The sequence below is a fragment of the Gracilinanus agilis genome, chromosome 3 (genome assembly GCF_016433145.1).
Source record: "Gracilinanus agilis isolate LMUSP501 chromosome 3, AgileGrace, whole genome shotgun sequence".
In the NCBI taxonomy this organism is placed as follows: domain Eukaryota; kingdom Metazoa; phylum Chordata; class Mammalia; order Didelphimorphia; family Didelphidae; genus Gracilinanus; species Gracilinanus agilis.
Genome location: NC_058132.1, coordinates 23,058,228 through 23,072,686, shown reverse-complemented (window position 1 = coordinate 23,072,686; position 14,459 = coordinate 23,058,228). Strand labels below are relative to the sequence as shown.

General features: G+C 45.8%; 1 protein-coding gene across 3 annotated transcripts in view; it reads right to left on the bottom strand.

Moving 5' to 3' along the window:
• The window catches only part of NECTIN2 (nectin cell adhesion molecule 2), a 182,918-nt gene extending 169,785 nt beyond the window's left edge, over positions 1 to 13,133 (bottom strand). The window contains exons 1-7 of one of the 3 annotated variants that reach the window (XM_044667280.1): positions 13,038 to 13,133; positions 11,161 to 11,538; positions 10,170 to 10,466; positions 3,493 to 3,610; positions 1,910 to 2,058; positions 1,424 to 1,555; positions 358 to 389 (exon numbers count right to left, since the gene is read on the bottom strand). In XM_044667280.1, the coding sequence (XP_044523215.1) occupies positions 358 to 389; positions 1,424 to 1,555; positions 1,910 to 2,058; positions 3,493 to 3,610; positions 10,170 to 10,466; positions 11,161 to 11,538; positions 13,038 to 13,104 (1,173 nt within the window). In that variant the 5' untranslated portion in view covers positions 13,105 to 13,133. Of the gene's footprint in view, positions 1 to 142; positions 390 to 1,423; positions 1,556 to 1,909; positions 2,059 to 3,492; positions 3,611 to 10,169; positions 10,467 to 11,160; positions 11,539 to 13,037 lie in introns of those variants that run through there. The other 2 variants (XM_044667279.1, XM_044667278.1) reach the window with 2 other exon arrangements.
• Positions 13,134 to 14,459: the final 1,326 nt, after the last annotated feature.

The following is a 14,459-nucleotide window of genomic DNA, read 5'->3' as shown; positions in this document are numbered from 1 at the left end:
TCCCCTCCTCCCTCCCTCCTTCCTTCCTTTTCCTCCTCCCTCCCTCCCTCCCTTCCTTCCTTCTTTCCTTCCATCCTCTTTTGTCTTAGACTCAATACTGTGCATTGGTTCCAAGGCAAAGAAATGGTAAGGGCTAGGTAAAGGGGGCCCAGGATCACACAGCTAGGAAGTGTCTAAGGCCACATAGCTTCTTCCCCCAGTAATTGCTTTCTGTATTTTATATATGAACATCCCTTGGCTTGGTCTTCTCCTTCCCTGAAGCACTCAACTCCTATCTTAGGCTCCTACAGCCAGCCCCTCAGCAGAGCCCCTCAGCCCACTTCCTGCATCAAGAAAGAAGAGGCAGCCCCTTCTTACCCTGGTAGCTGAACGGTCCTGGTGGCCTTGACCTGGAGAAGCAGAGGCAGTGATGAGTATATGGCAGGTTAGCCTAGAGGGCAGAACATTAGCTTGGGAGGCTGGACACCTGCCCAGCCTCTCCCACAGGCTCTCCTCCTGGCAGATGCCATCGGACAATTCCATGGAGGGGGCTTGAGTTGGTGACCTTTGAGGCTTCTCTCTTCTCTGCCCTCCTCTGTTCTAAGGCCCTTCCCAGCCCTGATGTTCCCTGTTCTAGGTATCCTTTTATCTCTGTCACTCTGTGAGTGTCCTCAGAACTTAGGCAGTCTGAACTTCTGTTGGGTGGAACAGGAGGAGTGAATACGGCCCTCAGGAGACCCCAGCTCAAACCCTCGTCCTGCCACTTGCTAACTGTTTGGCTTGAGGTGTCACTCAAACTCTCCTGCACCTCAGTTTCCTCATCCGCAAAATGAGGAACTTGGTGTCTGAGATTCCTTGTGACTTTCAGTCCTACCAACATCTGATGTCCCAGGACTGGGACTGTGAGCCAGTTTCTGGCACCCTTCTGAACCTCAGTTTCCACCTCTGTCAAACGGGGGAGAAAAATCACAGTCTCGGAGGGTCCTGAAAGGAGCAGGTGCCTTCTCTCTTTCAGCTCTAGGGAAGACGAGTTCGTGCCTCGGGTGTTTGTTTACAGTGACTTCACCTGGCATTTTAGGGTGTGGTACCCGGATCCCTGGACTGCTGACTCCTTGCTTGGGCCACCTTCCCACTCCCCACACATCTGATCTCACCCAGATTTATCTGATAATCTCTGCCCCCCCCCCCTTGTACCTGCAGCCTGCCCCTCCCTTCCAGTTTCATCCAGCTTGACTTCCTGGCAGGCTTCTGCTCTGACCTCCCTTCACCCCCTTCCTGTGTGTCTAGAGGATCCCCTGGCCTGCCCCAGTCAATCTCTTGCTCTTCTATTCTTAGGCTCCAGTCATCCGAGTCCCATCCTCCTCAGGGCTTTGGTTTCAGGAAGCATGAGTAATCAGACTGACCCCTGGGAAGGGCACTTGTGGGGAAGAGACGAGTGACTCACACAGGGACTTTCTTTTCCACAGGAAAACCCCCAGGATGGAGAGGACCACCACAATGACGACTCCTATCACAATGGCCACCACTTGTCCCACGGACAATGAGCCCGCCGAGGATTCCTTGGCGGAGGGCGTCTCTGGAAGAAAAGGAAGGGATGGGAGGGGTCAGCCCCTCAGCGTTCCCAGGCTTCGATTTCCTCCTATATAAAGTGAAGGGGCCGGATGAGGTGACTTCTGAGGACTCTTCCAGCTCAGTGCTACGTAGCATGGGCCGGGCTCTGACGCCCTTCTGAGACTCAAGCTTTACTTCTGTAAAATGGGGGCGTCGTCTGTTGGGAAGGGGATGTGCTAGGCGGGGAGGGGGCTACAGCACTGCTGAGTATCCTCACGGGGAAGTGGCCTTCCCAGAATGCCAGTTCTGAGGCCCAGCAACGCTCTCTGGTTTCTGAGAGTCCTCTAGGTGTCCCCCACCCACTTCTCTGGACCTTCACCTTTGACGTGGAGGGTTCGGTTAGCCCATCCTGTGCCCAGAGCGTTAGTGGCTTGGCAGATGAAGGTGGTATTGACTGACCAGTCCACAGTGGGGAAGGTGAGCTTGACGCCTTGAGATACAGCTGTTGAAGGGAGAGAGCCGGAGACCCTGCGGGGAGAGAAAGGCAGTTGAGGCATCTCCCCTCTCCTCTTCCTTCAGAACCATGATGCAGACCTCCCATCCCTCCCTGTCGACCCCAGAGACCCAGGAATGGAGCCTCTTGGTTCTCTTTCCTTCGGGGAGCCAACTGTTATGCCACTCCAGCCAGCACAGTGAGAAGAGTCTTGTGTCTGGGCTTGAGGAGTTGACTGATATCTCCTCTGATGGCTATTTGCTATTTTTCTGACCTTGGGCAAGTCATTATATTGCCTGGGCCTCGGTTTCCTCATCCATCAAGTGGGTGAGTGGGGTCACAGATATGTAGCTGGAGGCGACCCTAGGGGTCATCGAGGCCAACTCCTTCCTCTTTCCAGATGAGGAAAATTTCAAGCGCAGAGAGGCTGAGGGACTTCCATGAGCAATTAAAACAATGAACTAGGATTTGAACTCAGCGTCCCAGATTCCCAATCCATTACCCAACTTGGGTCTCTCTAAGATCTTTCCTTTCCAGGTCTAAATTCCATAATCTTTGTTCTTCTCCTTAGGGACCCAGGTGGCCCCTGAGGGTCTCAGACTGTTGAGCCCCCCAACTCATGCCATGATCCATCTGTGGCATAAGAGGGCAGAGCCTCGTCTGGTTATTGGCAAGGTTAGCAATTATTAATAACAGGTTCCTCAGGATGCCAAAGACCCCAAACTCAGCGAGGGCTACATTTTGATTAAGTTTATTGTTTGTTTGTTTGTTTGTAATATTGTTGATTATGAAGTGGCCGTTGAAGGTCCAGAGACACCCCTTTAACTAAGATTGTGATTGGTTCTTTTTTTTTTTTTAAACCCATAACTTCTGTGCATTGGCTCCTTGGTGGAAGAGTGGTAAGGGTGGGCAATGGGGGTCAAGTGACTTGCCCAGGGTCACACAGCTGGGAAGTGTCTGAGGCCAGATTTGAACCTAGGACCTCCCGTCTCTATTGTGATTGGTTCTTAATGATGCCCTCTGAGTATCTGACCGAGAGCCTTTATCCATCATGGCAGCCCCAAACCTAATCTGGCCACCATCCTCTTGGAAGACCTCAGCTAACCCTGCAGGACTCTTCCAGACTAGGCTCTCCCAGAGTTCTTGGCATTATGGAGGGGGGGCAGCACGGACTCAGTCATCTTCCTGCAACAATTTCTGGAAGGTTCCTTATGCACCGCTCCCTGTAACAATGGAGTTCAGTCCCAGAAAACATCTTGGGATCAGCTGAAATCATCTTTCGTCCATCTTTCTTATCTACCCCAAAGGGCATCTCGCCGTGCTCCCCAGTGGGGCGCCAGATGGTAGACCCGCGTGGGAATACCTCTAAGTCTTAAAGCCTTACAGCTTGGTTACCACAGCTACTAGGATGGCGAATGGAACTCTTGGCTCTGAATCGATAACGCTTCAAACCCACCCCCAGGACTCACGTGCTCCAGTTATAGGCTGTGGGCTCAGGGTTGCTCTGGGCATCGCATTTCAAGGATGCTTCTGTTCGTCCAACATACCAGTCATCATCCGGGCTTGAGATGGAGACCTTGGGGCGATCTGGGGGAGAGGAGGACAGGGAGAAGTCAGGGAGGTGGTAGGGGCAGGAAGCTGTGGTTCTAGAACCTTAGAGACGTAAGAACACAGATCTGGACTCCAGAAGGGATCTCAGAGTTTAGACTGCCCAGTTCCTTCATTTTACAGATGGGGCAACTGAGGCTCACTTGACCACTATTAAGTGACTTGCTCATGACTTGAATCCAAGCCTTTAAACCCCAAATGCAGAGAGTCTCTCTGCTTCCCCTCTAAATACATATAATGATTTTGTTGTCATTTGATCATTTTAGTTGCGTTTGATCCTTCATGACCCCATTTGGCAATGACAAAGATCTTGGAGTGGTTTTCCATTTCCTTTTCCAAGTTACTTGACAGATGAGGAAACTGAGGTTTGCTTGACCACACTGTTAGGTGACTTGCTCATGACTTGAATCCAAGTCCCTAAACTCCAAAAGCAGAGAGTCTTTCTGCTTCCCCTATAAAAACATATAACAAATTTGTTGTCATTCAGTCATTTTGGCTGCGTTTGATCCTTCAAAAATCTTGGAGTGATTTGCCATTTCCTTCTCTCTCAAGTTTATTAATTATTAATCTCATTAGTTCTCTCAAGTTATTTGACAGATGAGGAAACCCAGGCAAACAGGGTTCAATGACTTGCCTGGAGTCACACAATTCGTATGTGTGTGAGGCTGGATTTGAACTCAGTTCTTCCTGACTTCGATGCTCTCTCCACTTTGTCACCTTGCTGCCTTCTACTACCATATAATAATTGCTGACATTTACTTGCATTTTAAGGGTTGTCGGGCCCTTGACATCCCTCTTATCATTTGATTTTCCCAGCAACCCTGGAAGGCCAGGTCCATGGGTCCCCCATAATGCTCTAACTGCCCTGTGTGACCTCATCCTTGCAGTTTAATAATGATAAAAACAAAAGTAGTAGTAATAACTAACATTTATATAGGGCTTTAAAATTAGCAAGATACTAACTCCCGTGATGTCCAAAACAACCCAATGAGATGGTTACTATGATTATCTCTATTTTACAGATGGGAAAACTGAGGCTGGGAGATGTCGTAGGAAGTGTCTGAGACAGGATTCGATCACAGATCTAGCACGACTCCATGTCTAAAATGATTTTAGCCCGTTCAGACTCCCCATACTGTGACTTTCTCATCAGTGTCTTCCATTGAGTTCTGCTGCAGGGGAGCCACCTAAGATATCCGGGGCCCTTGATTTCCTTCTCTGACATGGTGCATTATGGCTGGGTGGTCCATCATTTAGCCCTTCACCTTATCATATGACCAGATACCTGATATTTTTGGCTCCATTTTACCTTCTTAGAAAGGATTTCAAGTATTGGTTCCAAAGCAGAAAGCACTAAGGACTAGGCAATGGGAGTTAAGTGACTTGTCCAGGGTCACATAGCTAGGAAGTGTCTGAAGTCACATTTGAACCCAGGACTTCCCGTCTCCAGGCCAAGCACTCTATCCACTGAGCCAGCTAGCTGCCCTCCTAAACCCCATTATATATACAAATTTTATTTAATTAATTGATTTAGAATATTTTTCCATGGTTACATGAATCATGTTCTTTCCTTCCCCCCTCCCATAGCCAATGAGCAATTCCACTGGGTTTTACATGTGTCATTGATCAAGACCTATTTCCATATTATTAATATTTGCATGAGCTAAGCCCCATTTTATAGACAAAGAAGCAGAAGTGACTTTTGCCCAAGAGAGTCCCAGAGCTGATAATTGAGCCCTAACTGAGTCTGATGTACTTCCCACCAGCCCCTCAGTTTACCACCGTTAAACCACAGTGAGAGTGGGGAAGGGTTTTTCTAGGTTCAGGGCTGGGTTTTTCTTTCTTTGCTTTTCATTCTGAGGCACTCAGTCTTCCAGGGAGGCCACTTACCTCATTCTGGCTTTTTTCTTTCTGGCCCAGGTTAGGTCTGCCAGGGGATTCCCAGGGGAGTGTGGGAAACCACAGAAATTATGCTCCTGAAAATCCATGCCTGGCCCTTTAGAGAACCTGAGGATACTCAGAGTTTTGAGTCACTTCTTACAAATTTCCCATTCTCTTTCTGAGATGAAGTTGCTTCAAAATCCTATTTCCTCTTCTGTTAATCTAGACAATTTATGGACTTTACCTATTTATTTATTATAATTTATGGATTTAATTTTAGTTTTCAAACCCTTATTTTTTAGCTTAGAATCAATGCTAAGTATCAGTTCCAAGGCAGAAAAGCAATAAGGACTAGGCAATGGGAATTCAATGACTTGCCCAGAGTCACACAGCTAGGAAGTGTCTGAGGTCACATTTGAACCTAGTACTTCTTGCTTCCAGGTCCGACTCAATCCACTGAGCCACCCTAGCTTCCTCCCAATTTATATATTTAAAAATATTCATCTATTTTTTCACTTAGATTGTTAGACTTATTGGCATGTAATTAGGTAAAATAACTGATAATAATTGCCTTAATTTCTTCTTCCTTTGTTGTGTTCTCTCCCTTTTTATTTTTGATACTGGTAATTTGGTTTTCTTTCTTTTTAAAAACCAAATTCTCCAATGGTTTATTTATTTTATTGCGCCCCCCCACCACTAGCTCCTTGTCTTATTTATTAGTTCAATGGTTTTCCTATTTTCAATTTTATCAATCTCTCCTTTGACTTTCAGGATTTCCAATTTGTTTTTTAATTGGGGATTTAAAATGTGCTTTTTTTCTAGTTTTTTTTAAAGCTTGTATGTCCAATCTACCCTTTCTCTATTTTAATGTTGTATACATTTATAAATATAAATTTTCCCTTAAGTACTGCTTTGTCTATATCCCCCAAGTTTTGGTATGTTGTCTCTTTATTATTCTCTTTAATGAAATTGCTGATGGTTTCTATGATTTGTTCTTTGACCCATTTGTTATTTAAGATAAGTTTATTTTGTTTCCAATTAATTTTTAGTTTTTCTTTCTGCAACTCTATTGAGTATAATTTTTATAGCATTATTATATGAAAAGGATGCATTTAGTATTTCTGCTTTTCTGCATTTGGTCATGAGGCTTTTACACTGTTATACGTATGGTCAATTGTTGTGAAGGTGCTATCCCAGTCTCATTCAGGTATGGATTGCCCTAGACCAGGGGTTGGCAACCTTTTTTGGCCGTGAGAGCCATAAACGCCACATTTTTTAAAATGTAATTTCGTGAGAGCCGTACAGTGCTCACAGTGCGGCTCCTGTAACAGTGCCTGAAAAAAATGGACTTTATGGCTCCTTCAGAAAGAGCCATATCTGGTCCTCAAAAGAGCCAGATATGGCTCGAGAGCCATACGTTGCCGACCCCTGCTCTAGATCATTGGTTCTTAATATACCTTAATAAGGCACCTACTTCATCTAGTTCTTTAAGGAACGGCAGCTTCCATAGTGGATAGGGTGCTGACCCTGGAGTCAGGAAGAACTGAGTTCCAAATCTGGCTTCAGAGATTTACCAGCTATGTGACCCTGGGCAAGTCACTTAACCTCCTTTGCCTCAGTTTTCTCATCTAAACAATGAGCTGGAGAAGGAAATGGAGAACCACTCCAGTATGCCAAGGAAACCCTGAATGGGATAATGAAGAGTCAGACAACTGAAAAACAACCATAACAACAGCAACTTCTATGGAAAACCTTTAGTGACTCACACTTCCCACTGAGACAGCCCACTTCACCTCCAGTCATTGTAGTGGGAAACCTAATTGTCTTTTGGCAACCCAGAATGTCAGAGGGGCCTCAGGGATTAGCTGGTCCAACTAGTACATAAAAGGAATCTCCACTTGCCCATCCTTGGCTGGAAGACTCCTCATTCAGCCGGTTCCTCTTAGGAACAGTCATTTTTGGCCAGTTAAGAAGCTGTTTCCTGACATCTAGCCTAAAGGAGACAGTGATGTCTGCCCATTGCTCCTGGTTCTGCCCTTTGGGGCCAAGCAGAATAACGCTAACCCCTTCTCCATAGAACAACTCTTCAAATGCTTGAAGATGGGTAGCTAGGTGGCTCAGTGGACAGAGAGCCAAGACTGATGACAGGAGGTCCTGGGTTCAAATTGGACCTCAGATACTTCTTAGCTGTGTGACCCTGGGCAAGTCACTTACTCCCACTGCCTAGCCCTTACTACTCTTCTGTCTTAGAGACAATACATAGTATTGGTTCCAAGATGGAAGGTAAAGGTTTTTTTTTTTTGTTTGTTTGTTTGTTTTTTTTAAGAACCCTTGGGAGACTAGATAGTTATTTCCCCAACTGTGAGAAGGAAGAAAGGAAACGAGAATCTACTATGTGCCAATTACTGTGTTAAGCACTTTACCTTTATTGTCTCATTTGATCCTTACAACAACCCTGGGAGGTAGGGGCTATTATGATTGACAGTCTGGGAAACCGAGGCAGCTAGTGGTGAAGTGACTTGACCAGGGTTTACACAGCTAGGAAAGGTCTGAGACTGGATCTGAACTCAGATCTTTCTAATTCTAGGCCCAGCTCTCTAACCACCCAGCTGGTTGTTATGACCTCCTGTGTCATAATCTCTGATCCTTTGTTAACCATTGCTCTCTTCTGGACATGGTCCCTAAAATCTGCACTGAACATGATACTTTGGATGGACTCTACCATGTGTGCTCATTGTTCCTATGTGAGTGGGTAAGAAGCTGGACTTGGAGTTGGACTTGGATTTGAGTCCAAATTCAGCCTCCAGACACATAGTAGTTGTATGATCCTGGACAAGTCACTTAACCCATTTGCCTCAGTTTCCTCATCTGCAAAATGGGGATAATAATAGTACCTTGCTTTCTAGTCATTGGGAGCATCAAATGAAATTAAAACAAAATCCATCACCTTTGCAACATTTCCAAGAAACTCTGTTGGGGGAAGTAGGGTATATATAGGCAGAAAGAGATTGTGCAGAGGAGGGGGATGTGTAGGAATTTCAGGAACAGCTGTATTTTAGGTCCCTTTCTTTTGCTCAAAGGTATGGATAGTGCTTGGGTTCAAGGGGGAATAAGTATGGATGGCTTCCTAGAGAAGTATGTATCATTTGGTATAGATAATGTTTAGGAGCATTGGGCTGGTCTTGAAGTTAGGAAGACTTGGGTTCAAATCTTGCCCCCCCTTCTCTCTCTGTCTCTGTCTGTCTGTCTCTCTCTTTCTCACCTTTACCTTCTGTCTTAGAATTGACACTAAGCAATGATGGTTCCAAGGAAGAAGAGCAGTAAGAGCTAAGCAATAGAGGTTAAATGACTTGCCCAGGGACACACAGTTAGGAATTATCTGAGGCGAAATTTGAACTCAGGACCTTCTGATTTCAGGCCTGCCTTCCTATCCACTGAACCACCAGTTGTCCCCCAATCCTACCTCTAATGCTGACAGGCCATTTCATTTGCTTCCTCATTTGGTGCTTTGAAAACCTTTAAGAGAGGTACCTAAGATAAAGTGGATAGAGCACTGGACTTGAAATCAAGAAGGCTCATATTTTCAAGTTGAAATCTGGCCTCAGACATTTAACTAGCTATATGACCCTGGGCAAGTCACTTCCCTATATTTGCCTCAGTTTCTTCATCTGTAAAATGGACTGGAGAAAGAATTGGCCAGCTGCTCCAGTATGACTTCAGCAATGCAACAACCACCAGTCTCCAAGGATTATATGAGGAGGGGCACTGTGAGGGAGAGTATCCAGGCGAGTCATTGTAGATGGTGTCTAGGTCTTAACTTGGGATCTATGAACTTAGAACCACTTGATAACTGGGTCTCAAGAATTGGTTTCCTGTTTTACTTAAGCACTGAAGCACATTATTCTGAGAAGAGTCCACCCACTTTGCTGGCTTGCCAAGGACAGTCACAAGACAAACCAAAAGACAGAGAAGCCCTGGTCTAGGGGGAGCTGATGTAGATGGGGAACTGGTGGAGGGGTCACTGATTGCAGTAGTTTGGGAATATCACCACAGGCAATAAGATTTTTTAGGGAAGGAGTCAGTGTTCCCAGGGTAGGGGAGGATCAGGTCCTGGGGGGAGTTGATGTAGGCAGACACTGACCTGGAGGTGGTCATTGAAAGTCTAGGTCTAGATGGGAGGTCCTGGGTTCAAATGCGCCTTTAGAAACTTCTTAGTTGTGTGTGTGTGACCTTGGGCAAGTCACTTAATTCCCATTGCCTATCCCTTACCGTTCTTCTCCCTTGGAACCGATATACAGTGTTGATTCTAAGATGGAAGGTAAGGGTAAAAAAAAAAAAAAAAAAAAAAAGAAAGTCTAGGGAGCTGAAGCATATGGTATTTAGGGTGTGAGCCAGTGTAGATGGTACCCAGAAGCATCAGGGATAGATTATGTTCAAGGGGAGGAAATCAGTATAGACAATGGTAGATGCTGCCTGAGAGATGTCTAGGGGAAGCTCAGAGTGGACTACCGAGGAAGGCTCGGATAGACAGCATCCTTGGAGGTGGCTCTTGGAGGAGTCAGGGCAGGTACATATATGCCATCTCTGGGGGAGCTGGCACAGATAATCTTGGGGCTCACAATTTATGTGGTGTCTGTGGGAGGAGGGGGTCACTCACATTTCACACCCAAGGTGACGGAGAGCAGGGCAGGCTCCCTGAGGGTCTCGTGCTCCACCTTACAGATGGCTTTCTTCCCATTGGCTTGGGCCATTGGAACCATGGTGAAGTGACTGGTGACGGTGAAAGTGTCAGACACTGGCCCTTCAGTCCTGGTCTCATGGCTCTGTCCAGCCAGCGGAGAGGACCAAGAGATCCGAGCAGGTGGGCGACCCCCACTGGAGACACAGCTGGCCATGGTCACGGGATCTGGGCCTGAGACCACTTCATAGGGCTCTACGTGGCTCTTAGGTTCAGCTGGGGACAGAGATGAGAAGTCAAGTCAACCAAGTGATTATGGGGGGCTTGGGGAGGGCTTAGTTTCTTCACCCACAAAATGAGGAGGTGGGGCTAGTGCTTTTCTAACCCTGATTCAGTATTCCTAGTCTACATTTTAAGGTTCTAGTTAATCTTTACAGTCTGTGTTCTATGTTCTAACATTCTAAGCTCTAAAGGCCCTTGTGTGTCCCAGTTCTGATGTCTATGTTCTATGCTCTAGGCCCCCCCAACTCTATGTTCTACCATTCCCCTTAGCTTAGAAGATTCCGTGTTTTAAGTTTCCTCCCAATACTGACATTTCCCTAAGCTTTCTAAGCTTCTTTCTAAGCATTCTAAGCTTTGACATTCCACTCTATCAAGTACCTTCTAACTCTGACAGTCTGTGTTCTATGTTCTAAGTTCCCATCTAGTTCTGACATAAGTAAAAGGAGGAGGTTGGGTTCAATGACTTCTAAGTTCCCTGGCAGTTCTCAGGTTGTGACCTTAGGATATCCTTAGAACATACAAAGTATCCTGAAGGAATCCCTGGGGTGGAGGGGGTCAGAAAATTCCCTCCTCAGGACCTGGTATCCTTCAACCTCTCCTCTCCTCCCAGGCATCCTGGGTGACTGCTTTTTGGGTGCTCTAGGGCCCCCCTCTTCTCCCACCTTCCTTTCTTAGTGTTCTCACTTACCTAGCACTCTAAGCAATGTGGTGCCCTTGCCATTCCCTCCAGGGAAGGTGGCAAATTCACAGGTATAATTGGCTTCATCTTCACCCCTCAGGTCCCGAATGAGAAGGGTGGCATTAAAGAACTCTGAACCTGGACCCTGGTTCTGTGAGACAAATGCCAGGCGCTCCATACCAGGTCCTGTGCTGGGGAAACCAGCACCATGGGTTGGGTGGTAGACAGCTATGCTCATGGTGCCACTTGTCTGGTTCTGGCGTAGCCATGTCACCTGGGACACCTGGACTTCCACTTCCCCAGGCACCAGGTGACATGGGAGTTGTACATCTTTCCCCAGGAGACCATGAACCACTGAAGGCAACTTCACATGTATACTTTGAGGTGCTGAGCATGAAGTGGGAGGGATGGGAGAGAAGAGAGAGAAGTATGTTAGAGGCTTAGACTGGCACTCATCAGGGCAGAGGACTGAGAGTGGAGGGTACAGGGGCCAGGGACCAAAATGGTGGAGAAAAGAGGCAACTCTTAAAATTCAAAGCTGGTTCAAGTATTCCATGTTTTAAGTATCTTCCCAACCCTATCATTCTATGTTTTAAAGACTCTCTTAGCTCCAGTGTTCCATACTCTAATGTCCTTCCTTCTTGACATTCCATGTTCCAAGATTTCTCCCAACACTTCCATTCTATGTTCTAAAAACTCTCTTAGCTCCAGTGTTCCATATTCTAATGTCCTTCCTTCTTGACATTCCATGTTCCAAGATTTCTCCCAACACTTCCATTCTATGTTCTAAAGACTCTCTTAGCTCCAGTGTTCCATATTCTAATGTCCTTCCTTCTTGACATTCCATGTTCCAAGATTTCTCCCAACACTTCCATTCTATGTTCTAAAGACTCTTTTAGCTCCAGTGTTCCATATTCTAATGTCCTTCCTTCTTGACATTCCATGTTCCAAGATTTCTCTCAACACTTCCATTCTATGTTCTAAGGACCCTCTCAGTTCTAAGGTCCTTCCTGATGGTTTATGTTCTGAGGTTCCTCCCAACATTCTCATTCTGACAAAAATCCCTCTTAGTTCTGATGTTCTGATGTTCCAGAGTCTCTTCCAGTTTTGTCATTCTCTCTTCTATGTTCTGATGACTGGTGACATCCTATAAGTCTGATTCTAAGGGAATCAAAGTCAAGGACCCTGGAGAGGATTAAAGGCTGGGGAAGGGGGTCCAACAGAGGTCAGGAGATTATGGAGGAATGGGAAGTTAGAGAGAAAGAGAAGGGGGAAAGATCAACTAGGGAGAAAGTGCTCATTGGTTAAAGAGTCAGGCCTGGAGATGGGAGGTTTTGGGTTCAAATGTGGCCACATACACTTCCTAGCAGGGTGACCCTGGGTAAGTCCCTTAAGCCCAATTGCCTAGCCCTTACTGCTATTCTGCCTTGGAACTAATATTTAATATTGATTCTAAGACAGAAGGTAAGGCTTAAAAAAAATAGAGAAGGAAGGGAGAGTTAGTTGAAGGGAGGGTCGGGCTCCGTAAAAGTGCCAGAGCTAGTACTGATCCCTTCTTAGGTCCCGCATTTTGACCCGAGGCTATTTCGCGAAAGTGAAAGGGCTCCGGGAGCGCCACCTTTCCCAGAATTCTTCCTCCTTTCCTAACTGGGCGCCCGGCGCTCCTAGCTCCTGGGGGCTAGGGCAGGGGGAGGGCGTGTTAGGGGCGAGCTGGGCTCAGCTTTCTTTTTCTGGGGTCTGCCGTGAGGTGCGGTAGAGAAGGGGGTCTGACCGCTCTCTCCTCCTGCCCTCTAAGTGGAGGCTGAGGCGGGACAGGGGCAGGGGGGAGGGGCGGTGCTCCAGGCGGGCTGGATGCCCGGAGAGGCTCCCAGGATTCTCGGACTTACTGGCCTTTAAGCGTGGAGACAGCAGCAGCAGGAGCAGGGGCAAGGGCAGGGAGCTGGCCAGGGCCATCCAGGGGCTCTTCTGACCCCGCGACTGGATTGCTGACTTGGCTTCAAGTCCCGGGTCTCCTTCCTCGGGTGCTGCTCACTTCCCCCCGGGCGCTGGGCTCCACCCGAGCTCCTTCCTTTCCTCAAGTCTCAAGTCCGGGCGTCTCTCCCGGCAAGCCCTGCTCTCTGCTTCCCTGGTTCTCCACCTGCTGGTCGCTCTCCTGCTTTCCGTCTACTTCTCTGCCCAGATCTTTCTGGGAACCTGTAAGGACCTCCGGGGAGAGGACTTGGGTTCAAATTTCGCCTCAGATACTTATCTCGGTCCCTTCTCCGAGCCTCAGTCTCCTCATCTGTAAAATGGAGGTTGGGAGGGACTAGTTGGGGTCTGAGCTACTGGCCACCTTTAAATGTGGAATCCTTTGGTCTGTTTGGGCTTCCAATCTCGCTCGAGACTCCTCTGTACTGCTTTCAGGACTGATGATCCGCCAGGTTCCTGCTGATACTGCCTCTCGAGGCTCCCTGTTTCACTTTTTAACGGCTCTGGTTAGAGAATTTCCCCTTCTATTGAGCCAGGAAACTCCGTGCTGGTTTCTAACCCTCTTTAGCCCGAGTGATTCCCCATTGGGACCATGAGGTCAGTCTCGACGAAGAGCTTTCTGGGCCCCCGGGGGCCCGGGAGCTGGGCTTTCCCCAAAGAGGAAAAGGGTTCACTTGTATCCATTGAGATGCCAGCCAACGGGACAAGGAACAATGAGGGGAAGCGGCCGGCACGCAGATCTAATATTTGTAGGAAGAGAGACTCCATCAACACAATGAATATATACAAATAATAGATATTACATATAAAATAATATATAAAAGTATATCATATATAATTATAGTATACAGATACAAAATATGAATTATATAGATATAAAACATGTATTATACAGATATGAAATATGTATTATATTATATAGACATAAAATATGCATTATATAAATATAAAAGATGTATTATATAGATATAAAATATGTATTATATAACTATAAAATATGTATATTATATAGATATGGAATATGTATTATATAGATATAAAACATGTATTATATAGATATAAAATATGCATTATATTATATAGATATAAAATATATATTATATTATACAAATATAAAATATGTATCCTATAGATACAAAACATGTATTATATAAATATAAAATATGTATTATATTATATAGATATGGAATATGTATTATATTATATAGATATAAAATGTATTATATAAATATAAAATATGCATTATATTATACAAATATAAAATATGTATCCTATAGATACAAAACATGTATTATATAGATATAAAATATGTATTATATTATACAAATATAAAATATGTA